A 26710-nucleotide genomic window follows, 5' to 3' on the forward strand; every position below is an offset into this window, starting at 1 on the left:
ACAGCTAGGGTCACACAGGGGAATACACACTGTAGGTAACGTCTGTCTTTGAACAGTTTTAAGGCTAGAAACTTCTGAAGTCAGAATCAGTAAGAAATTACTGAGAAATATTATTTGGAGAGTAAGTAGATGATGTCAGGGCCCATGGTTATTTTGTGATGATAGGGTTGGTTGTTTTTTTTTTTTTTTCCTCTGAGCATCTTGTCTTTTTTGTGACTGTTTTGTTTGGAGGGCAGGCAAGGTGATTAAGATGCGCTTGGATTTTAATACAAACTAAAAAACTCACCAATCAAATCCGAGCAGTTTTATAGTTAATTAAATCCCATTTAGAGTTCAGTGCAGCTGATTAGCGTACTGTTGAGCCTGGATCTTATGCATTCAAGAAAATAATGTAGCAAGATGTCTCCAGCTGAGAAATGTAATTGCAGCATTCAGCACTGATATTTTTAGATATAAAGCAGTCACTGGAAGTATCGTAGTTTCGTATGTAGATGATACTCATATAATGAGCACACTTACACGACAGAGAGAAGTGTAGCCTTTTGGCCCCGTGCCATTAGTTGGTTCCTGACATATTAGGGTTGCATAAATCTTGTTAAAGCTGTTGAATGTGGCAAGGATGTTGCAGTTGACTCATCTTCACGAAAGTATCTTATCAAATGTATAACTTGGATGTTACAGAGTGATGCTATTGTCACCAATCTGACAATGTGAAAATGCAGTTGTTGACCAGTACATAAAAAAAAAAGTAAATAAAAGGTGGTCTCTTCATCAAGAGAGTGCATAAATAAGAGCAGCCCTTACAGATACATCTTGAAACCTATTTAAAAATAGTGTTTTGGCTTTTTAAAGTAAACTGCAATGAAGAATTTATTTACAGATTGTCTGTACTCTGTGTCCTTTTAACACTAAATTTGTGAAGCCTACGGTGAGAAGAATTAGTGATGGGAGAGGGAACTTAAAAACAATCTCTGTCTTCCGATTATGTCTGTATTGAACATTTGTTAATTTGTCTAAATATATATCAGAAAAGGGACAGAGTGAGTGTCTTGTACAAGCAGTAATTGTATCCTTTTTTTTTTTTAGGTGAGAGGATTGTGATTTGTTATTACACAATTGTGATTTAAAGTTACTTGTTTGCAAGTAATTCATTTGTTGGAATTAATTTGCTGCAGTTTTCCCCATCAGCCTTTATAATGGGAATTGTGATGGCTGCTCCAAAAGTAATGCTTCCTAGTTATTCCATTGGCCCAAGATGTCAGGGGCAGATGTTGGTGCTATTGCAGTAGAAACTGAACATACCCACCAATATTTCACTACATTTTGTTGCTGTGAGACAAGTGGCAGCAGAGGGGCAGTCTGACAGAATGGTATTTGGCATGGAAGTGTGTATGAAACAAAGGTGTTGAACTGTATTTATCCATGTGGGAAAAAATGGTACCTGCTGATGTTCACTGATGCTTGCTGGACGCTGATGGAAACCAAACAGTGGATGTGAGCAGAGTGAGGCAGTGGGTGGTGCATTTCAGCAGTGGCAACAATGATGTAAAAGACAAGCCAGATTCTGGACAGCAGTGCCGCTGTCATATCACAAAATAAAGAGCATCTCAATCAGTTCATCCATGTGAATTGGCAGATCATGACCAGGGAACTGTGTCGGATTCAGTGCATTGAAAACAGCAGTGGTAACATTGGAATATCACTGAGTTAGTGTCAGGTGGGTCCCTACAGATGCTCACACAGGAATACAAAGAATACTGTATGGAAGTTTGTCAGGACCTATTGAACCAACATGAGGCTGAAGGTGACAGTTTCCTGGATCACGTTATTACCAGTGATGAGATGTGGGGTCACCCCTACAAGGCAGAGTCAAAGCAACAATTCATGGAGTGGCAATGTGTGAACTTCCCATTGAAGGAAAAGTTCAAACAGCCCTCAGTGGATAAAGTGATGTCTTTGGGGATGGGAAAGGGGTGATCCTTCTTGATTTCTAGGAACCTGGGCAAACCATCAACTCTGACTGTTACATTGTGAGTAAGCTAACTAAGTTTGAAGGCTCAAACTTCCAGAGTCATGCCAGAGTAGAAGACAGCCTTTTTCTTGCAACATAGAGAAGGACCTGTACCAGTTTGAAGACTGTGGAGCATATTGCCAGTGGTGGCTGGACTGTTCTACCACACCTGCCGAGTAGCCTAGATTAGCACCTTCTAACTTCTGTCTGTTCAGGCCAGCGTTCAGGACTGCATGGGCAACGTTTTCCTAGCAACAATGCCATCATAGCGGCTGTGAAACAGTGGGTCACCTCCACTGGTGCATATTTTTATGAGCGTGGCATGCAGGCTCTTGTTCATTACTGATGAAAATGCATAGCTAATGATGGTGACTTTATTGAAAAAGTGTTTTGTAGCTAAGAAATAGCTCTATCAAATAGTGTTATGGTGCTCTGTGCATCTGTTGTTGTTTCTGTGGAGATAAATAGGAGGCATTACTTTTGGAGTGACCTATGACTTCTCAGAGTACGTTACTTTTGTTTTTATATGTATCTTCATACATGTGTTCATGTGCATTTATTTCAAAGAGAAAACCTGTAAGTATTTGTAACTAATTTTCTGTGCAGACTATGTGTCAGGAGAGTTGGATTGCTCATGTACTCTGAAAAACTAATGGTGCAAGAGTGTGTACAGTTAATCAGAATGTTATGCAGTTAACTCCTATGAGTTAGTGTTGTCTATATGATGCTGCTTTTTGGTTAGTGAATAAGTCGTACGATAGCTTTGAGTGTTCTTGTGTCACTATTTCATGGTTCCTTACTGTAACTAAAGCAATGCAAAAATACTCATGTTTCACACACGTATGGATGTTTAAATAACTCATGATTATGACCTACTTACCAATAAGGTTAATGTATTGTTTTTTTACCTTATGCTTTTCCTGCATACCTATAAACTAAGTACAGAGACTATGGGTGTTTCTTCACATACAGAAGAAACCACTTAGTAGTTTTGCCTAAAGGTGTTATGATACTGGGCCAATGACTGCAGTGTGATAGAGAAGCTCTTTCATTTGGTATTTTCTGTTGGTTCTTTTCATCTTGTAAGGAATCTTTAGTGGTATTTTTAATATTTGAATACTTGTAAAACTTACTCCTGTTTTCCCCTTACATTTAGTTAATACTAAGCATATATGTTAGTTTTTCATCTTGTTTCTGATTTTCATTTCACGACTTTTCCATAGATGGCTATGTAGCTTACTTAAATAAAAGCATGAATTTCCAAAGCTACCTAATTAGTGTTCTATACATAGTATCAATTTCAAACTCCTTTAGCTCTACAGTGTTTTCATAATAGTATCCAGAAGAATCTAGATTTTCATACAAATGCAGTTTGTTGCATCTTTGTGGAATGCTTTCAGAAATTCTGTGAAATGTTTTCCCACAGACAAACATATTGAATGTATTTCTGTCTTGCTTTCTTTAACTGTCTTCGTGAATGGCAGCTAGAAGTTAGCCCCTTGAGGGCTTTCTGTGTACCATATGTTGCTTTGAAATGTAAACAGATTTAAAGTAATGTACGTAAAAACACAATAGCTAAAGATAGGAATTACCACAGCAATCACAAATTCTCAGCTTTGGCTAGTTATTGTTGAGCTTTGAGAACAGGTTTTTAATGCATTATGTGATGCTATACTATTGATGCTGTGATGCCAGTGGTCAAACCTGATTCTGAATTGATTTTTAAAATATATATTTAGTCATTTCAACACTAAATCTCTACTTTCTTGATGACTAATTATACATTTCTATAATAAAAGATGAATAAGAAGCAATTCACTATTTCCAAACAGTTTACCTAAATATTGTATAGAATGGCTAAGAGAAAACAGTGAATAATGATTACCAAGCAGTAAATCAACTTAGTCCAGTGAACTAAAGTCTTCCTTGCATTCACATGCCACAGTTCTGCCTATCAAGTAAAGTGACTTTCTTAGACCAAGACAAAAAAGCAGTATGGGTGCAAAAGGAGGGCCACTTTTTTTTATTCCTCAAAGAGAATTTGGCCATTTTTTTATTTTTTAAAAATGTTTTGTAAATTCTTATGTGATTTATGGATAAAGATAGCTTTTCTTATCAGATTCTTTCAATACAAAATATTGAAAGCTCAAATTTTTGAAGATGGTTTGATTTTGAAATGTTTTCATTAGGATTACTAGGAAAGTAGCTTGTTGGGTCTTTTTGTTTGTTGGGTTGTTTTGTTTGTTTTTTATTTTTTTTAAACCATGATGAGCATGAGAATGGCATGCTAAGCTGTACAGACCTTTCAGTTGGTGCAGCAGCCTGTTTCCTGCCATGGCCAGAGTGGATCCCCTGGGAAGAAGGGAAGAAGAGGGCAAGCATGCAGATACTTCCTGCAGAATATTCTCACGCTCTCAGAAATTTTCAGTGTAGTTCTTCCTGAACCCTGGAGGGTTAACACTTTGTTTTCCATAGTTCTTGATGGATCCTAGGTGGCCGTGTTCATCAATCCCATAGGTGTTTTTGGTTTTGGTAGGGGGTAGGATTCTTCTTGCTTGCAGGAATGGTTGCTTTTCTGTAGATCCTAAATATGAGGTCAAGTGTCAAGATTTTATTAGGTAGGCAGAGATTTGTTTTTCCAGTTCTTGTTCTTTCAGGTGAACAGGTTGGGTGTTACATAAAGATACAGATAAGTCTAGAAAATTGACAGATTGTGCTTTAGTTTTTGAGCTTAGTTTATTTTCTTATGACTTTTTAAACTGTATATTACGCAGCATAGAGTATTCTTTTATGTCCAACTGTAAAATTATGTTGCTTTTTGAGAGTGTTGATGAAAGGGCATTCTGATTTTAGATCTTCATTAGCTTGCGTTTCTTTTAGAGAATAGCCATTACAGTATGAGCATCTTCGGGAGGGAGAGGGAAAAGAGAGGGTTTCTCTGGGACCACAGAGAAACAAAATCAAGCTTTTTTTACTTGAAATCAAAACATAATAAAACTACTGGTCCTTCAGTAATCAAAACCACGTTTGAATATGTTACATCAATGATAATTAAATTATCATTTTTAATCTGATACTGGAAAGCTGAGTGCATTTTATAAATTCCTTGAGCACATGAAGAAGTTTTTGATTAAAAACTAGTCCAATATAATACAGGTTGGCTTAGGACATTGAGGTTATTTCAGTGGTTTTGATAGTTAGGATCAATGAGCATCTAAGGAAGACAAAGCAGTGATTTGGAATGAGCAAGAGAAGTGGGTCCTGTTTAAAACAAACCAGAGAATATGCTGTACTAGAAGTGAGTAGACACTTCCTTTCTCGTTAAATGATTGCTTGCTTTAAGCATTCTACCTGGGCAATAGATGTAGTCTTGTGTCTGATCCTGACCACATTACAGTGATGTATTGTTTTGAAAATACAATGCGTCATGTACTCAGCAGTATTCCAGACAGCAGATTTTGATAAAAATCACTGTTATGGAAAGTAGTTTTCCTTATTAAGCACTACCACTGTTGTAAATCTGTTTTCTTCCAATGGGGAATTATTGACTGACACGCATATAAAATCTAACACGTAAAACAAGACAAAAAGAGCATTACCAGTGAGGTCAGGGAGCAGCTCTTCCCTTACACATTCTAGACCCCACCATCTTCCAGCTTGGAAAACACTAGGTTTTGTTTAGAAACTGAGTGGGAAGTGGCATTGTCTGTTTGGATTTAGTAACACTGATGCTGTCTCAGAGTCATTTGCCTATGACTTCCAGGTTCTTTCTAACCAGTGTGCATTTATGTGATGCCAGGACTTCATTTTGCTTGTGTTCTGTACCAATCTTCTTTTGTTACCTTACTACCTCCCTTTTTGCCTTTACATAGTTTCTTGAACTTTGCCTATTTCTTTTCTTACGCTTTCTAGGTTTAGAAAAGCTATGAGATGCTACTGTGAAAAGAGTAAATTTTCACCTTATCTAAGTGTTTGAACTGATAAAACCCTAGCTCTAGATCTCTTGGAATGTGACTCTTTAACAGTTGAAACTACCAGGCTAGCTGCTTATTTATTTATTTATTTATTTCTCTTTAGTTTTCATATGTGAGTCACCATCCCTGGAGGTATTCAAGAAACATTTAGATGTGATACCAGGGGACGTGGTTTAGTGGGGAAATATTGGTGGTAGATGGACTAGATGATCTTGAAGGTCTTTTCTTATCTAGATGATTCTGTGTGAGAATTGGCTTTGGCTCTTTTTGTAGAAGGTGTGCTACCTTTTCAGAGTACCTGAGAGGAGACAGATGGAGCACACTTCCAAATATTAAGTATTATTTGTTTATTGATTATTCCATTTATACACCAGATGTACTTTAAAAGATCAGGGAGCGTGGTATGTATGCCTGAGGTGGTTGGGTCTGGGTTTTTGTGATTTTCTTTTTTTTTTTTTTCCCCTTTCATGCTTAGGCCAAAGCACTGGGAAATAAGGCAAGTCTTATAAAAAGAGGTAATGATATTATAAGTTACTTCAGAGAAAAGTTGTAGTTTGTGTTTATCTGCATATAGTTGAAAGAACAGAGGTGATCAAAATACCCAAGTCTACAAATGATGCAAGTCTCAGAAGACAGAATAAAATTAAAGAGAGAAATTACTAGGAGAAAATACAAAGGACTATAATTAGAAACCTAAATAAATGACTAAATATTTGCACTTGGCATGATAGCATTTCGAAAGGTGATTAAGAATGGTGGGTAAGATGGTTTGAGCTTTCCTCCTTTATGATTGTGTCTGGCAGTTGTATGGTTCCTAATATTTTTATATATATATATATATATACACACACATACATACACATGGATAGTATGCATAACATACTTTTTCTTGTATGCTCTTACCGCCTACCAGAGAACAGCCATTCTGAACAGCTGCTGCTGCCTTTGAAAATGTCACTATTATTGTGCATGCTGTCAATGGGATTTACTCCCATTTACTCCCATTCATTAGTCAACACTGATCGCTGGAGGTAGCAGTGAAGTGAGCTATATAACAGTAGTTTAAGGGATCCATTGTACATTGTCCCTAACAGATGTTCTCAAATAACATCAGCATGCATACGTAACTTGCAACTTGCAATAAGCCTTTTGTTATTCACCCTATTTGTGTTTTTTTAAATCATAAATTTATCTTCTAATTTCAAATTAATAGTAAAGACATTGTAAGAGGAATTACTGTCTCACAGGTAAATGTTATGTACGTTAAGAGATGCAAATAGATCCATGTTCTTGATTGCTATTACCAGTTGATGGCAAGTCTCATCAGTTTTTTTTAATACAAATTATTTTCTTAGGAATGATAACATCTAAGTTAGTGGAACCAAGCGTCTGAGCTAAGGATAAATTTTTAAGAATAAGCTATGAAGAACAGACAAGATCTTTTTATTAGTTATGTTAAATTGTGAGGAATTCTGAACTGACTCTAAAGGATTTAATGCTGTGGTTATATTTGCTTTTTCCATGCGTACACGATTCAGGCTGTGAGACTGAGCCATTGTCTTAAAAAAATACTTTTTGTAATAAAAAAAGAAATCCTTATAGGAATTTTTAAAAACTAACTTTGTTTTCCTTAGCATTTCAAGGGAAAACAAATTCTGAAAATACCCTTTTGTCTTACAGAATGCTAAGTTGAGAAGTCTGAATAGATGTGGTCATATCATGGCATCATAGTCCTACAAAGAGCTTTAATTGTCATTATGGCAAATATATGCTGCAGATGTGTTAGCATCTCCACATAACTGCTCAGTGTGCATCCAGAACAATGGACCAGTGGTCCAATCTTATCCTGCTTCTATAAAAAAATTTCAATTAATGCTGGTCCAGTTACTTAAGATGGAATACGTGTATGATTGAACAGTGGCTGATGGGTATTTGCCATCTTGGTCTGTGTGTTTTCGTGTGTTAAATATTTAAAAGCACAGTAAGCATTCTGTGAATGCCCTAGATTTGTTTCTTTTCCATGTAGTGCTTTTAGTTGAATGAGCTGGGGGAATTAGAAAGTGAATTCTGACTTGAGCTCACTGGAATATGCAATTAATGTGGCCTAGATGATTTTGTACCTGTAGATCTGCTGTCATGTTAAGCATTAGAAAATATATGTTGGTATGCAGTGATTCAATTGAGCAAATGCAAAAGGAAGCAGCTCATAAATGTGAGGGCTGTTCCAGAAGTAATGTTTCCTATTTTATTCTGTTGGCCCGTGATATCAGAGGCAGATGTGGTATAGCACTGGAGGTTAAACCTTCCTTCAGTACCCTATTATATATTGTTCCCATGCAACAGGTGGCAGTAGAGGGGCAGTCTGACAAATGGTGTCCAATGCAGAAGTGCTTGTGAAGCAAGGGTGCTGAATTGAATTCCTCCATGCAGAAAAAATGGCACTGAGTGCCATTCACCTGACATTCATCAGCATTTGCTAGACGTTGGTGGAGACCAAACAGTGGATGTGAGCACAGTGAGACAATGGGTGGTGCATTTCAGCAGTGGCAACCATGACATAAAAGATGAATCATTTTCTGAATGGCCATGTAGGTGAGTGCAGCACGCTGTTCATGCTGACAGAAATGCATAGCTAATAGTGATGACTGTTGAAGAATAGAATAGAGAAGTTGCTCTATCAGTTAGTGTTACTGTGCTCTTTGTATCTGCGGTAGTTTCCATGGAAATAAATAGGAGGCACTACTTTTGGAGTGACCTACTTAATATGTATTTCTGAAATCACAGTGCATACAGAAAACGTAAGCTGCAAACTGAAGGACCAGGCTGGCCTATAAATATTTTTTAATGCTTTTTGTTGTTGTTGTTCTTGTTAAGCTAGAAAGCTTTTATTGAGTGTTTTGAAAGAGAAACTTTCAAAGAGAAAGCTTTAGGGCCAATTTGTATGTGTTTTCCTGGAGTGTGGGGATTGAAAAGTAGAAGCTAAACATTCAAGACCACGTGCTGTGCTGCAGTAAAGTAAAGGCTTGGCTCTCTGAGCAGCAAGTAACATGCTTCCAGGTGGCTTTTAAAGCAAACACTTTGCATCTGTACAGCCCCAACAGACAACTGATTTTCAAATCAGAAATGTTTTCGTTTTTGTCTGTGATATCCGGCAGTTACTGTTTCTTAAGCAAGTTATGAGATCTAAATGTTCTAGGGAAAAGAACTGAGAGATGTGTCTGAAGTAGGATGTAGTTTGTGTGTTCTATGACACCAATGTCGCATACATTACTGGGTGAGTTTTAATGAGACAGCTGGGTCATGCCAACAGCTCCCTGCTTCTACGGTGTCTGAGCTTCCTCTTTTTTTTCTCCACTTGTGTGGCTCTTTCCTTTGTGCCCATTCACACATACCTTAGTAACATTCAGCTGCTGGAAAACCATTTTTACTCATTGAGCAACCAGTAAAGTAACTCCTTTTTGCCTTTTCTGCAAGGTCAGGCAGCTGACCTGGTTCAGCAACAGTTAGACACGGAAACGATACAGGATGAGATGGCTGGAAGGGCTGCATCTGCCCGCCTCTTCCATTATGGCTAAGCTGTAAGTTGGCTCAGGATTTAGTTATGGAAATACTGGTCAACCTCACCAGTTACTATCCGAATTCCAAGTTACAGATGACTTGGGATAAATTGGTAATGTCACTATTGGAGGTTTGCTGACATCTCTTGAGGTTTGTTACATCTTTGATTTTTTTTTATTGTCTTTACAGCAGCACTTTTAATCTTCATTCACTTGTCTCCTTTCTTCATTGACACATCACTTTATAAATTTCACATGGTTTTTTGAGTCCTTTTTGTTTGTATCAGCTTTTGTTCTCAGATTCTGAGAAGTATATTGAAACTTTTTTTCAACAGAAAATTATCCTGTTTGAAGTCAGTCTGACTTTATGAACCAGCATTATCTCCCCCCCAGCCCCAGGTTAGACATACAATGGTCTGGATTTGTGGAAGGAAAGCCATGAACACACAGGCAAGAAATTGTTTTTCAGCAGTAGTTCTCTATTGTAGACTGTTATGGCAGTGACACCATCCCACATACTGATACTTGGCTTATTTTGCTTAGAATAGAGTGCAGGAGGATGATCTGTTACCTCTTTGTACCTAGGTTACATTCATAGACAAGCTCCATACCTTTTAGCTTCCTCCCTTTTTGACAGTCCTGATACAATTTATATTAACAAGAGTTTGTAGTAGCAATATTTTGATTCCTTTCGTTTGCTGCAAATGTTTTTACATTAACCTTGGTTTGAGTGTAGGGTAAATATAGAACATGCTAGCTGTCTAGATACCCTGTAAAGTCAAACCAAAACCATAGCCATCACCTTCAAACAGTCTGTGATTCTTCTTAACACCTACTGGTTGCATTTATGTTTGTTCTATATTTTAAGTTCACAAGGGCCAGAATTTTTAGTTTCTCTCAGCATCAGTATTCTTAAATTTCTCAGTGAAGGTGAATCTTGATTTTTGCTGCCAACATTGCCCAGACCAAGAAAAGACATCACGCAGAGCTTCGTTTTCCAGGTTGTTGATTGTTCAGTTTGCAGGCTTCTGGATGAGATCTTTGATATCTTGTTATTTCTTCATTAAAACTTATTAAATTAGGACTTTTTGCAAGGAAGAGGAAACAGCTCTGGTCCAAAGAGAGTTTATATTTCAGTCAACAGTGCTAGGAGTTTCAGCTTAGTATGCGACTGTTTGTTTTTGCTGGAACTGACTGTTTTCTAATCCCTTGCTATTTAAGATGCTGTTTTGTGGCATTATAGCATAAATGTCACATCCCTTTGTATTTTATGACTGTTTGGGAAAAATGAGGCCCAGTTTATTTGTAACTCACATAAACCCTCTAAAGCTTATCTTGCTTTTTTTTTATTTTTTTTTAGACTAGCTTCAAATTTGACACTGTAGTAGCTTTTTCCAACTAGTCTTTTCAGTCTGTTTCTGCTTTTTAAACGTGCTGGGTAGTTACTTGGCTTCACAATGGTTGGTATGGTATTTCCTGAGAAAGCATATCCTTTCAGCTTATACAGAAATTCTGAAGACAGAAAGGGAGAGGAGGAGCAAGTAACAGTCAGTCTCTATTAGGGAATGGGCTGATGTTTGTATGTATTTGTGTGTGCCTGTTCGTAGATAAGTGTGTTTATTTCTATTTGTGCCTGCTTTTATCTGAGTTTATCAGATATGTGTCTACATCAATCTAAATAGTGTTTAGTAGCTGGAAACTGAGCTTAATTTAGTAGAATTTGATTCCTGCTTTGTGAGCATAGACGAGAAGGAATGTGTTTGCATGGAATTCACTTTCCAAAGAAGTCATGATTATATATTTTTTTTATTTCTGAAGCATTGCGGTACAAAAGTACCCTATGATAATGCTTTTTGGAAGTCTGTACAACTGTATTATTCTTTGTGGTATTATTTGCTCATACGTTATGTTAGGTACCCATAAAATGATAAGAAAATGGTATTTTTCAGACCATAAGGACTCATTCACAAGCACAAATGTGAAAATCAGCATTGTTCAAATACTGATGCTACTTATTCAAACAAGTAACTACTTGTTCTGGGAGGTAATATTGCCCACTTCTTCAGATACTGGAAGAATTTCACTCTTGGTATACTTAGCAATCTCTCTAAATCAAAGTGTTCCTGAAATTTTATCATAAGAAATTCAACAACTTCACTTTTAATAGCTCCATTTGAAACAGATTTATGGCAGAAACATGTGGTCCAAACAGCTGTCACGCAAAAGCATTAAAACAAACAAACAAAAAAAACCTCCGAGTCTGGTGAACTCGGAAATCTGTTTTGCATGATGTTTTGATTTTTTTTTTTGTCTTCCCCTTAACGGAGATAATCTGAAATACATCCTCCAAGGAAAACCTCTCACGTAGATCTTCAACATAAAGACAGTTAAAATAAACTGGTATGTTTGAACAGATGTGCCTTTTTAACATAGAGCTTAAGGACTTCAAATTTATAGTTGAACTTTCCAGGGCAATTCCAAATAGTTTGTTATCATACGTCAGCGGAGGCACGAAAGTCACAGAGAACAAAACAGGAGTTGGATGAGAATGGAGACTGAAAGTCAGTCGACGTGAGAGCATCTGCCTTGTGTTATGAACTTGGATTTGATTAGAAATTGAAATTTCTATCGTTATGTTGGCATAATCTCTCCAGTTCCAAAAGGCCATTTAGTTTCCCAACAGTTGCTCTGTTTCCATTACCCATGTTTTGGGACCAGGAGGCTCCTTACTGCCCGGGGCTGCAGAGCTCACTGGTCCAGCTGCCTTTTTCCATGATGGGGTTTTTCTTTGGGACTCTCCTTATTGAACTGCTCTGGACTCTTTGTCCTATTAACATTTTAATTTCTCAGGGAAATAAAGAGAGTGAGGTTGGTTTAGTAAAGTATAAGCAAATTTTACAACGTTGTTTGAATCTTAATGCCTGGAAAAATGGTTTGTGTGAATGGTTTTACTGTTTTGAGTGGTTTTTCATGGCAGTATCAACTGTAAGTGGGAAAATAAGTGGTCTGGAATGGAAAATACATTGAATAAAGCAATAAAAGAAAACGAGATTGTGAATATTTCGTTTTGCCTAATGAATGAGATGATACTGGGCATAAAAGTCAGATATGGGATCACGAGAGATGTAAATACAAAAACTCCGATTCTGAGTGGAAGCGTCACTGGAAGAAAATCTTGTTTTGGAAAAAGTGGAATTAAGTTGGTACTGCTCCATCTAAGAGTGGATAAATAAATGCAAGCTTATTGGTCTGACTGCGCAATTTACCAAACAATGCTGCAAGTTTAACAGGGGCTTTCCTCAACCATGCTTGAATTTCTTTAAAAGCTGTAAGGTTTCATTTAAAAGTTCCTTTTCCTTTTCTATTTTTTTCCCTCGTAAATAAGAGTTTCTCTGGGGATACTTAGCAAATGCCAGTTAAATCTTGAGTTTTAATGCAGTGTTCAGAGAGCTTTTTTCCAAGTAAACAGCATTTTATTAATTGTTTTCCATTTTTTTCTTCTGCCTCTCATTTCAGAACGGTTTGATCACCACTGTCCCTGGGTAGGCAACTGTGTGGGGAAAAGAAACTACAGATTTTTTTATATGTTTATTTTATCTCTGTCCTTTCTGACAGTCTTTATATTTGCATTCGTTATCACCCACGTCATTCTTCGTAAGTATGCTGGTGAAATCAGATTACGTATGTAGCCATTTGCTTGAGTTTTTTACTTTTAATTTAATCTTTTGATCATTCAGGGTTTATTTATTTATTTATTTGCCTTTTCTCTAAAGCTTCACAACCCTCAGCAACTCCCATTCTGGTCTCCAGCAGACCCTGGTCATGGGTCATTGACTTAGCATTGATTTTTCCTTAATACAGTGTTAATCTTCTTGATTTTAATCATTTTGTAGGCAGTTTATTGGAAAAGCAGCAGACATGCTGTATGACTAAGTTAGCATCATTTTCCCAAAAAGCTTTTGTTCTTAGATCTGAGCTATTTTACACCTTTTTTGTTGTTTGCATCTTTCTTGACCCTGTTTTTAACATGTTACTTTCATTTGCATAGACATTCTGCGAATGACTACTTTGTAATGTAGTGAATCAGATGAGATATAGGATCATGAATATTCATAAATTTGATTTTTATTTGTATTCTAGATTGGGTTTAAAGATAGGATATTTTCAAGACTTTTAGGTGATGGGTGTTTTTTTTGTTGCTTTTTGTTCCCCTGAGCATATAACAAATTGAGTTAACTCCTATGTGACAATGACCCAATTTGCATTGATAAGTTATCTTTAAAGAATTTCTGTATATTTTGGGGGTTTTAGATCCATTCTCATTAGGAAACTTAAATGTTTTGCTAGTTATGTAGGATAGTGCTTTGAACAGTACTTTTTCAGTCATTTTGAAATGTGATTTTTTAAAAATTTCTTTATATTCTATATTGCAAAGGAAGCCTGATAGAAATAATAATTGTAGTTTATAATTCTTTTATAAAGCTAATTTGATAATGGTGATATTTAGAGAATGTTTTACTGGAAAATTTGCCAGATAGTTTTCAATTTCCTAAGTTACTTACGCTGTGCTGAGATGAAAGTTTGAAAAACAAACTCCTGCTCTTATTCCTGATTCATTAAAGAGTGGTAAAAGTACTGAGTGGCTGTCTGAGATGAAGCATTAGAGCCAGGGGCACTGACTTTGGGGAGTCTGGATCAAGTTGTTCTCAATGCCAGACAAAGCTTTTTTAATATCAGTTGAAAGAGCAGAGAAAAGACATCCCTGTGGGTTTAAAAGGGAAAAGTTACTATTGGAAAGAAAACATTTTACTCTAATATTCAAATCCTCAAAATTTATTTGGGCATATGTGAGCATATACATGCACAGAAGACAGCAGCACATTTTCTGCCATCTTAGTCTGTTAGAATTCAGTAGTTAAAAATGTGATTGGTCTGACAATGTAAAGCTACTTTTGAAGCTAACCTATCTTTATTTCCCTAAGACAGCAAAGCTTTTTTGCAGATTTCAGTGTGCGAATTACCAGTGTTATGCTAGTTTTTCAACATTTGTGTCAAGTGGATTTATCCAGTAGATTTTAACTTCACAGTGTCCATATCTAATTCTGTGTGAATTAGACAAAGATCAGAGAAATTATTTGTGCCTCCATGTGGGCTGAGACGTACAGTAAAATTCTAAATGCTGACTTGTCTAAGTGAATCGGCTGTAAAACATTTTCTCACTATGTTTTATCTGTCTTGGATGAGATAGGAAAAACCTCTGTAATTCTAACGACTGATCCTCAAAGGCAATGGAAGTAGGTATGAACTGTGGTTACTTGATGTTTTACTATATTTAAGCTTCAAGCTCAGCTTTTAAATTTAAGATTTTCTTTACTGTATCCAGAAAAAAGTTCTTCACAAATGTGGCCCTTGAACTTTTTGCCTACCATGCTTCTAGAAGCCCTCCTGTTCGTCTTCCTAATAGTTAGCAATCAACCGTGTGCTGTTTAGCAGTTATAGTCCTTGAGCTGATGCACAACATTAAGCAGGAGGCTCAGTTGCTTAATCTGAATCTCTGCAGTTTGCACAAAGCGATTTGGTAACACACTGTGTGTGTTAACTCACATTCAGTTGGCTTGGATAAAGTCTTGAGACCTGGGGCTGCTTTTTTTCTGCAGTGTTTCAAAGGTCATTCATAGATATTTCCACATGTCCTGGCAAAATCCTGGATTCCAGAGAAAATCATGCTGGCTTTAGTCAAATCCTGTTCTTAGCTTCTTCCAAAGATGATCCTTGCAGGATTACTGTCCCATCAGCAACACTTCATTTTATATATCCTGTATTATTTTGAGTGCCTTCTGACAATAATCTTTTAAGAAGGAACTGAGACATTTATTAGCAACTTGGAGGCATTTATGTTTTTTTTTTAATAAGTAAATATGCATTTAATAATTCATCCTGACAGGAATGGGGAAGTTCCTTCATTAACCATAGGAAACAATTTTATTCTAAAATCACTTTATACAAATTCATTTTTAATGTATCTTACGAGCTGCCATTTTTCTAATTTTTGATGATCCTAAGTGATGATTAGAAATGAGATGCAGCAAACTTCTTATTTTCTTGTAGCCTCACTTTTGAGGCATCCCTTTGAAATCCCTTCCAGGATTAAGAATCCTTGCACACAGTATTAAAGATGATAAACTGACTTTGTCAGTCAGATACTTGAAAGATATATCCTGCAAGATTTTCTTCCATCTCCCCAAGCTTTTCAGTACTAGTATCTATCTATAGATTTTTTTTCATCTGTTTCAGTTACCAGTATTCCATCTGTATGTTGTAGTAAGTAACCTTTCCCTTCTGATATGCTGGGAACTGCTTGGAAGAGTGTGACCAGCAGTAGGGAATAGAGATCACATTTACCTACTGCCATTGCCATTAAGGATCTTAAAAACAGTAAGAACACAGGGGGGGATGTTCCAATAGTCTTGTGCCTTAAGGTTAAGGCTAAGGCTATGAGTCTGAAAAGGCTCAGAAACGCAAGGTAAGTAACTTTCCTTTTTTAATGGTGAACAATAAAATTGGCCATACAGGCCTTGAGAAACAGTTGTGTGTGTATAAATATCCACACACTGACATTTCTCGTCTGTTGTAAAGACATCTTAATCAATCAGGATTTTTCTGTTTTCATAGAGACCTTCAGATGGATTTAGCTGAAAGGAAAATTTCAATCTGATGCATTTAAATAATTTAAATTGCACAGTAAAATGCAAAAAGAATACGTTTTATGTGACACTGTTTCTGAAGACTAATTCATTTTTGTATATTTAGTTTCATATTTATCAGCCAATTGTCAAATTGCCCTATTTGGTGAATATCTAATGATTATAGAGCCTCTCCATCTGTAGTTCATTTGTGCGTTCAGTTCCGGAGCTCCTTCTGGCTGGTATATATTCTCTTGTTTTCCCAGAGGCAATTAGCATCTATTAGAAAAACCTTCTATGCAGGTGCAGTAGGAACAGGATTATAGTCCGGACAACTTTGTTTCCAGAATAAAGTGAGAATTGGGATTTACTATGTAAATATTCCAAGTCAAGAAGTTGCTTTTGAAAACCATATTTCAAAAGAAAGAAGTAGGTTACAATTTTTTAAACATATTAGGTCTGAAAAGAACAGTGATAGTCAGAAATCTTGTTCAAGGGAAAGTATGCATGCATCAATTTGGTATTTCTGAAAAAATATCCTGCAGATGTTATCCTGATAATATAACCTGAGGTTTTTTTCTGATGTTGCTGCTAAGTAACATAATCTCAGATTCATATTAGTAAGCTTTATCCTATGATTATTTGATTGCTCTTCAAATACTGTGTGCACCATGGTGAAAACAGCTGTTAGTCCACTTTCTTACTGAACTGGTGATTTGGGTTCTGTTCCTACAGGTTCTCAACAAGCAGGGTTCCTCAATGCCCTGAAGGACAGTCCTGCAAGATATCCTTTCACTGAAAAAGGTTCTAGATCTTACTACACAGTAACATCTGAGATGTGTATCTGTGTTCTTGTTTTTGTTGGTTATGCATACTTGGGATTTTATCAACTCATCATTTCATCACTTCCTGCACAACAGGATTTCTCACCATATATTGGAGGTAGGAAAGGGACTAGCCTATTTGGGTTTGTTTGTTTTTTGATTCATCGTCTTTTGCAAGCAGTACTCTTAACAAAGGTCTGTAGTTTTCATGTGTGTCATAAATTCACTCCATTTATTTGTAATGTAATTCATGATTACACCTTACATTGTTCCCATGCTGTGGTTTCATTTAAAATAGTGAACAATCTTCCACTCTCACAATAGAAATGATCTGAAATGGCCAATTCTTGTCAGGATAGAAAAAACAGATTGTGAAACAACTGAAGTCATAATCCATCCCTGAAGAGTTCAGTTCCTAGAAATATTCTTACATCAACTTGCTCTTTTTTTAGATAAGTATTTTCAAGTGTCAACTTCAGTTAAGATGTATAAAAATATGCATATGAATACATGGGGGTCTGCTATTCTGTAAACGTTCCAAGATCTTTTTACCACTTCAGGTAAGATTTCTGTATATTTTCTACTCAGTGAGAATGGAAAAGGCTTTCTAATCCTACCTCAAAGCAGCTAATGTAACAGTAAAGTAGGAAGCTGGCAAAAATTCTCTAATTTCTTTCTTATATTTCTGTATAGACTCTTAAGTTTCTCACTTGTTACGTATACATTTTGATTGATTCATGTCAGAATAAGCAGTTTGTACCTCTGACAAAGCTATTATGAAAACAATTATTTCCCATACTTGTGTCAAGGAAACCTCTTCTGGCCATTGTGCATCATACAGTTGGCTCTTTTTTGACAGTAGATTAAAAAGCAAGAACTCCTTGTGTGGTCAGTTATTCATAACTAGATATAAAGGCAGACTACTCTTTCCTGGTAGTTAATCCAAGTCAAATTATCCATACTCTGCAAATGTCTGTACTGTATGTTAATCACATAGAGCCACTGAGCTGCAAACTCTTTTTTAAGCAAAACCACTGTTCAGATTTTCTTTTTATACAAATAATTTTACAAATCACAAACAAACTATTCCAAATAGCACAATAGCAGTTTCCAAACAAAACTATTACAATTACTCCTTACAAAAGATTATTTCAATTTATTTTTTTTCCAACTGAGAACAGTTTTCAATTGTCCTTAAATTAGAATGTAATTGACTACACATTTGAGAATCCCCGTACAGGAACAATGGGCTTCTCATTCATAATCTGCAGTAAGACTAGTGCCAATTTGAGGGGTTCTGTCATGGGAATACCCTGGTTTGATAGTGACATGTTGGACAATTTGAAAGCTTGGTTACAATTCACAATAAAGAATGTCTATGGTTGGGTGTTGTGTTGTGTAGGCCAGTCTGTGCGGGCACAGGCAACGTTGCTTTGTCATTGCTTTGTCTATACTGCTAACAAATCTATGTGAGATACCTGGTTATGCTAATATGTTATACTTTACTGAAAGAAGATTTTTTTTGTATGTTTCGTATTTAATCTAACATAAATCCACCTGCTCTAGAGAACTTTTTGGATCTCAGTTTGGGGAACTGAAGGAAGTTATTTTTTGCGTTCTCACTCTGGGGAGTGTAAACATAGCAAGAAACATCCTGTTACTGATGTGCTCGGTTATCTGATGAGGTTGCAGAGAGCTTCCCTCTGTTTCAGGCCTTTCCTGACCTGGTGGTTCTTCCTCTTGGTATGTAGAATTCACTGAGCAGTGCTCATTACCTGTGCGATCCTTAGCATTTCAGGCCTCTCAAAGCCCAGTTGTGTTCACATGGATTGTGACTAATGTTTTCAGATTGCTTTACACCTTCTGACCCCCTGCTAACAACAGTCTACTTTCATATCCATTCTTACATATCCTTCTTGCTTTAGCTATGGCTGCTGCACAACCAGCTGAGACTAATATTCTATCTTGTGTTGGTGTGACTCTCCCCATGGCTTGAGCAGATAGCAGCAGTTAGAACATGCTGCTCAGCAGTACACTTTGGAATTTGATTGCTGTTGAAGCAGATTGAGTCATGAAGTTCTTTGCTGGCTTTTTAGCCACTTTAAAGTTATACAGGCAATTTATGTGTTTCTCAGTTGATTTTGTCAGAGCAGACCTGCAATACAAAATTCTGACTGGTAACTGATGTTAGAATATTTCATTGCAATTACTTACGTCTACCCATGCTTTTTCAAGCCCATGTCTCTGTGTAATGGTGAGCTGTCATTTTTCTCTTCTATTGATAGGTTCAATGATAAGGTTGTTGTTTGTATCTTTTAAGGCTGTGTCCTTGTTCTGGAATATTTTGAGTTACTGTTGTCTTGGAAACTGACTTCTCTAAAGGTTAGCATACAGTTAGTATACAGATTATTTTTATCCTGTTCTTTTCCAATTGTTGTCATCTTCCTGATTTATTCTATTTTTCTAGGATCCAAAGCCTTTTCTGCTTTTGATTCATGCACCCTAAAAAAAATTACTGTTGAGATGTTGCAGAAAATAGCATTCTATGGCTATTCTATGTAAATGAAACTAAATATAAATTAAAAAAACTATAGACAGGAAGCCCTCTATAGAAAGCTGCATTTTTTTACTTCAGTGTATAGACTTTAGAAGCAGCTTTGTTGTCTTGTTGTTGAGGTGGTGACTCCTTTAGAATTAAAGGAATTATATAAACTGCAGTAACTGTGTGACACTGGGTGCTGGCTGACTTTCCTAGAGACCAACTTCCAGTATTTTGAAATCAAATAAAGAAAAGGAGTAAGATACATATGATTAGAAGTTAGTCTAATAGTGTATGCTAAACTTAGCAAATTCTATGCTTCTTGTCTACACTGCTCCCCCTGGGAGAAATTGAAAACATAAAGGGTACTCTTGCACTAAAAAAAAACCACTCAGTTCATGCAGTTTAAACAAATCAAGGTTGAGACAATTCACTGATTCATTAATGACTTTAATTAGCCAGCAATCAATGAACTATATTCAGGATCAGTACCAGTAATAGGAAGGATAAACACCAACATCTAACATTTAAGAAATGTTAATAAACACAAGTATTTAAATATCTTTCTGTAATGAAACCTGTGGAAGTTTCAGCAGTCCTTTCTGGTCCTAAGGCTGAGGGTTCCCTTACTTTACTCTCACTTACCCTTCTGGAGGTGTGGGTACTCTTGTGTATGCGTACCTGTGCTGCTCCCCACAATACACTGGTGAGAAAATGCCTGCAAGTGCACATATGTGCATGCCTTGGGTACGAGTCCGTGTGTGCTGTGCCTCATCCTGCCAACCTCTGTCTGGATGCTCTACCATTTCTTGGCAGTTGCTCGCAGAGTGACTTCTGCCTGCATCAAACCAAGCTTTGCCGTTCTTACTTCTTCAAGAACTTTTCTGCCATTTTTTGCAATTCTCATTTCATCATTCTCATTCAGACTGATGTTTCCTTCAAACAATCACTTTGTAGTTCCTCAGCTACAGTTTAATAGCAGCACGATCATTTGTGGGTTGATAAGACTTCCTCTTTAACATGATTAGTTTGGGGTTAATACTATACAGATCTGAGAACTGAAGTATCCCCTACCTATCCAAGCCTAGCCTAACTAAGAATGGGAGAGTTGGAGTTCTTTATGCTGCAGAAGAGAGGCTCTTACTGTGTTCTTTCAGTAGCTAAAGGGAATCTGTATCAAAGATGAAGGGAGGAGAACAGATACCTATATTAATTTGAGACACCTGTACTAACGTGACATGGGGTAATGGTTTTAAGTTAGAGGGGGATAGATTTATCATAAGATGGCCTGGGTTGAAAAGGACCACAATGATCATGTAGTTTCAACACCCCCTGCTATGTGCGGGGTCACCAACCACCAGACCAGGCTGCCCAGAGCCACATCCAGCCTGGCCTTGAATGCCTCCAGGGATGGGGCATCCACAGCCTCCTTGGGCAACCTGTTCCAGTGCATCACCAACCTCTGAGTGAAAAACTTCCTCCTAATAGCTAACCTAAACCTCCCCTGTCTTAGTTTTAAGCCATTCTCCCTTGTCCTATCACTGTCCACCATCTTGTGTTTCCCCAAACCCTGAGAAGTGTTACTTATTGTTATTTGTCAGCGTACCTGTCTTAATAGAAGTGTGGCAGCATTTTCAGAGTCAACATGTAAATTCTAATTTCAGCTGTTGAGATCAGAGCCATTCAGTAATTTTTGACCTTCTTCAGTGTATAGACTCTTAAACATTTTCTCGTCCTGATGATGTTACATAAACCATACAGCAAAGCATATTGACAGTAAGTTTTCTGAGTTTAGTGTTTGTTGGGCCCTTTGAAGTAACCTGAAGATCTCAAAGTCGTGGACTATAAGTTGACTATCCAGAACTTTGTAATTTTAACTATCTGTTATTGGATATGTTATCTGTTTGCTTTTCATTTGCATGTATTTCCTTGACATTCAGTTACTGTGCTGGAAGCTGTGGTGTGCTTTTTCTCCGTATGGTCCATTGTGGGCCTCTCAGGTTTTCACACGTATTTGATCAGCTCCAATCAAACAACAAACGAAGATGTAAGTTCATAGTTTCTACATACATGTTTTTATATGGTAGTGAGATGATTAAAATTCATTTTGTGGTTTTTTTTTCTGTAATTCTTAGAGCAGTCACAGGTGCATAGTTTTGTGAATGCCAAAGTAGGAAAGAAGGAATAAAATCGGTCACATTTGATTTGAAATATCAGAAGAGCTCTTTTGGACTGTAGCTGTGGCTTGAAGATGTTCACAGTGTGTCCATTGTGATTTACACCCACTGGATCTGTATATTGAAAAAGGAAAATACAGAAGAGAGAAGACAAAGAAACAAGTGTATTTCATTCATTTTAATTCAGTAGAAAATTTACCTGGAGTCCTAAATACCATTTGACTCAAAATTTTATTACTGTAAAAAATTTTGGAGTATGATGAATTCTCAAAATAAATTTTTCACCTTTTATCATATTTTTTTCTAGTGTCCTTGCCATTCTGAGGTCTAAGACCTCTAGTGAGGAGTATGTCATTAACTCGAAGGTCAACTTTCTCATTTCTAGTTGTTCTACTTTGCACATGGTTTTCTGTTGTTTTGGTGTAAAACTATATTTCACTGTGTAAAGACTTTCTGTGTCTTTTGCTAACTAACAAGTGAGAGATAGGAAATGAATGAAAGGAGAAAATAAAGCTAGTTAGCTAATGTTAGAAAACATGTTGAAGTTTAGCAGATACTCTAACAATTTACTGCCAGATTAAAGTTATTGTAATTTTCTGTTGTACCTTTTTAATAGGTATTTTTTTAATATAAAAATAGTATTTTAGACATTGTCAAATAAATGCTTGGTCATTACTTAAGGCAACACTTAGAATTATAAGCTGGGAAAACTACATACAGAACAGGAAAAACTTAGTGATCAGGCTTGGAATGTGCCTCTGTAAGTGTTCAAACAAGGCCTCACATCTCTTTTGGATTGTTGAAAGTCAAATAGCAGGGAATTGCAGCAGGATAACACAAAGCACACGTTTTCAGCTGAATACAGTAAGGCATTTATTTACTCAGGCTCTCAAGCACCTCACAAGCAGCAAAATAAGGTCGCCTAAAAAAAAACACCATAGTATGGGATAAAAGGCAGTAATGACTGCAATTGCTTTAATGACTGCAATTGCTTCATAATATTTTAGAGCCATTTGTGGGCTTTAAGGGAAAATAGTGCTATGTGGACAGCTTGGAAGTTGCCCAAGAGTATGGGAAACAAGTGCTTTATTGCCGGCTATAATGGTATGTTGCAATTGAACCACTTCTGTGGAACAGGCTGTAATGTCTGTAAAATTTAGCTTTGACCATCATGCAAAAAAAAATGTTTAGAGCTCGTATTCCTACTGTGATTATATTTGTCCTTTGAGATTTTTGACTGTCTAAATCTATGGAGGTAGAGCTTGCGCTTACATGTAAGTTTGTAGTTTCCAGCTTTCATAATAGCCCAAAGCTGTCAGGGAAGTGCAGTCTTGGGATTTCTCTGGTCTGCCTCTGTGAGCAGCGTGCTGCTGTTTTGGGAACCCTTAATTTGCCTCAGTCATTTTCTCTATTGTATTACATCTGATGCAACTTGTTCCTATCTCTTCAGATTAAAGGATCATGGTCAAATAAAAGAGGTAAAGAAAACTATAATCCATACAGTTATGGCAACATCTTTACTAATTGCTGTGCTGCACTCTGTGGGCCCCTCTCTCCAAGGTAAGAGCATCAAAAGTATTGTTAGTGTAAGTGAAGGCACAATGATGATTGATTGGAAAAATATTCTTTCAGATTTCTTGAGTTTACTCAACAAATAATGTTTCGTTTTGCTGTCCTTTAAAAGCATTAATTGAATAGCAAGTTGGTAAACTGTGGTTAAACTGAGTTAGTGATTGGATTCTATAAAATGTGTGGATTTAAGGTCGATTTCTGAAATTAAAATAGAATTATTAATTGTTCTTTGAACCTTTGCCACTGCAGTTAAAAACTGCTGGCAGTAAAAAACTCTTTGTAATTAAATGTTGCATGATGAGCTATTGGAAGTTAAATAAACTCTCACAAATCTACGCATGTGACATGAGTCTATGAGAGAGATATATCTGGATCTTAAATTCTGTGGCTAGTTTGATAATTGTTTATTTTGTCTCTGAACTCTTTTATTTAAATGGATAATAACTTTTCTTTACTTATGCTACTTTTAGCATATACAAGATCAGGACAATCTTGGTTCTCTTACATGAAAGTAATTCTAGAAAAAGCTTACTGGTTTAATTTCTGACACTTACATATTTCATTTTACAATTCTGCAATATTCTTATTTTCAGAGTTAAATACAGTTCTTCATCTTGATTTAATATGAGACAGAGTTAAGACTAGAGATAGAATAACTGGCAGCAAGGTCACCCTTCTCATCTAAGCTCAGTGCCCAGTGATTAGATAGCTGGTCTAATACGTGTACAGTGGAGGCCCAGTTCCCCAGTATAAGATGACTTTCATCTTGTAGATTAATTTTGTGGTGATACTTTTCTGTTGAAGCTTGTTTACTTTGCCTGAAATGAGGTAAGACCTGAATCTGAGAAAAGAGGAAATGAGTTGATAGTTCAGTGGCTAAGGTGTATCTTTGAATGTGGTGTCTCTGTCTTTGCTCTTATGAATACCAGAAACTCTTCCACAGAACGTAGGAGGTCAGCAGGAGAGGCTGGCATCTTTTCCAATGAATGAGATAACCGAGTTATGATTTCTTTGTACTAGGTTAACACTGTAATCCCTGTGTGGGAAAGAGTAATCCTGCCTTTGCTTCTTGACTCTGGTGATGGTGCCTTAGGCCAGGCCTTTAATCCTGCTGTTCTGTTTGTCGTAGAAAAACTTGATGCCTCTTTGTACATTTGATGAATGTTTCTTAATATTTGAAATAGCTACTTGGATGGATCCAATCACACGATAGACCAAACTGGCATTGACTCTTGTGTTTTCCCAGAGTTTGTACATTTTTTTCCTGAATTCCATGTACTAATGTAATTTATTTACGTGCTGAAGTACATGCAGAGTTTCTGCAGGGAGGTAGTTTGTGGCTGATTAAAAATTCACTCACTTCACAATGTAACTCACAGCATTGCATTTTTTGTACGTTTTTCCTAGTCTGAAATCAAACAACGAGTCTAACTGTTTCAGAACAAAATTGCTCTGAAATATTTAATCTCAGCTACAACCCAAGTCACTAGGTATTCAGATGTAATTTTCCTTAAATTCCAGTAAGGATGCCTTACTAGCAATTGCAGCTTAAAATTCAAAATGTAGAATAAGATAAGCAATGTAGAATAAGATAATGGCAGTGAGAAAAGTTGCAATTATTAAAGACAGTGTTTCTCATTTAAAACTCATGCTGGAAAATTCAGAATACACTTTCCATATCCTCAGCAGTAACTTTCAAATCTTAATTTGATTCGTAGCTGTCAGCATAGGTCTAACTAGAGTTCTGACATAATAAATCATACGCTATTTTGAAGCAGCTGATTTTTGAAGGAGTGCTTTCCACAAGGCAGATTTTAATTTCAGATGGATTTCTAAGTATTGTGAGTGTACTTTAAAAATCTGTTCTGCAAAGCTTCGTGAGGAGATCTTAAAATGTTTTATGAGTGGTGGAAGCATCGTTGACTTTTGAGAGGGGAGATGCCTTAGCTGTTTCTATGCATGTGCTTATCTTTTAAAATTGAGGCTATCTTGACTTAGGGGTGATTTAGAAGTTCTATAAATCAGCAAATAAAACTAGTTCCATGCTGACGTTAGCTCTTAGGTTTTGAAGGCATTCCCGTCTTCTAGTAGCAGAATCTAAAATAACTACGGTTAAAATTTGATATCCTGTGGGATTGTTTTGCTGTTGTTGTTTTCTGGTGGAGGCCAGGAGGAAATTAATTTTTTTTAGCGTTCTTGACCTATCAAACTTGTAGCTTTCCAGATGGGAAACAACGCTGTTAATGTCTCAGAAAAATAACATTTTCATCTAAGACTTTAAAAGAAAAAGTGTGAAAATATAATTGAAAGTAATTTAAAAACAAACAACAACAAAAAAGAATGAATTGAAGCATAAGCTGTTGAAAAGTTCTTGTTGTATGGAAGTAATGAGCTGATGTGCATGTAGATTACTGTATATAGTCTTTATATTCATGTTTTTGTATGATTATTAACTAGCAGAACTGAAGTAGGGAATGAGTTCTCAAACTGAGGATAAAATTAAATATGGAATTTCAGCAAAACCTTTAACTGCATCGGATGATTCCAGTTATGTTCTTTAAAATCTTATGTATGATTTTATTTATTTCTATAATTTCCCCACAAAACATTTTTTCTTAACATGTTCTTGTAAGTACATCACTTTGATAAGAATAGTGGAACACTGTGAGCAGTGTTAGGTAGCCGTCATGAAGCAGCTGGGAAGTTGTCTAAACAAAAGCTCATCTTTCTTTCTAAATTTTATGATTAGCTTTTAGGAAATGAGTATTTCTGGACTTGAGCTTTTAATTTAAAGGTGTAAAAACGAAAGAACAAAAGACCCTTTGAAATAGACTCTGATTCAGAGTTTGCTGGTGAGTCTGTAATTTGTTTTCACACCTGTAGTTTAATATGCATATTTTCAAAGTACAGCTTCTAAGTCTTCTGTCCCTGTTAAGCCTCCAGAGAAGTAGCGGTACAGATAACTGTATGGAAGTATTACAAGGAAGCAGTAACTTTGCAGATAGTTAGAAATGAAGTCTTGCACTTATTCAGTTGATTAAAAGGTGACGTTTGAAGGTATTGGTAATGCATTAATGTCTGTTGACTGCTGTAAGATTTCTTTCCTTTTGTTTAGAGGAGGTAATTAATGAACAGAAGTTGTTCTAACTCTCTTTTTCTTTATTTTGATTATTCCATAGCTTAATTGACAGAAGAGGATTTATACAACCAGATACGCCACAATTAGCAGGACCATCAAATGGCATTACTATGTATGGGGCCACACAATCTCAGAGCAACATGGTAGGAATCATCCCATAGTGTTGTTCATCAAGATTCCTGTGAATGTTTTCCTTCTCCACTTTCATGTGAACTAATCAAGTAATAACTAACA

The 26710-nt window shown here is 36.5% G+C and overlaps 1 protein-coding gene across 6 annotated transcripts in view; it reads left to right on the forward strand.

The window, feature by feature from the left end:
* The window catches only part of ZDHHC14 (zDHHC palmitoyltransferase 14), a 114427-nt gene that overhangs the window by 71892 nt on the left and 15825 nt on the right, over nucleotides 1–26710 (forward strand). For 5 of the 6 annotated variants that reach the window (XM_090135659.1, XM_090135658.1, XM_031611682.2 and 2 more), the window contains 5 exons: nucleotides 13059–13196; nucleotides 16961–17009; nucleotides 21533–21635; nucleotides 23216–23325; nucleotides 26517–26619. In XM_090135659.1, coding sequence (XP_089991785.1) covers nucleotides 13059–13196; nucleotides 16961–17009; nucleotides 21533–21635; nucleotides 23216–23325; nucleotides 26517–26619 — 503 coding nt within the window. The remainder of the gene's footprint in view (nucleotides 1–13058; nucleotides 13197–16960; nucleotides 17010–21532; nucleotides 21636–23215; nucleotides 23326–26516; nucleotides 26620–26710) is intronic. The other variant, XM_090135661.1, reaches the window with a different exon arrangement.

The sequence above is a fragment of the Phasianus colchicus genome, chromosome 2, assembly GCF_987193195.1.
Source record: "Phasianus colchicus chromosome 2, bPhaCol1.hap1.1, whole genome shotgun sequence".
Taxonomy (NCBI): domain Eukaryota; kingdom Metazoa; phylum Chordata; class Aves; order Galliformes; family Phasianidae; genus Phasianus; species Phasianus colchicus.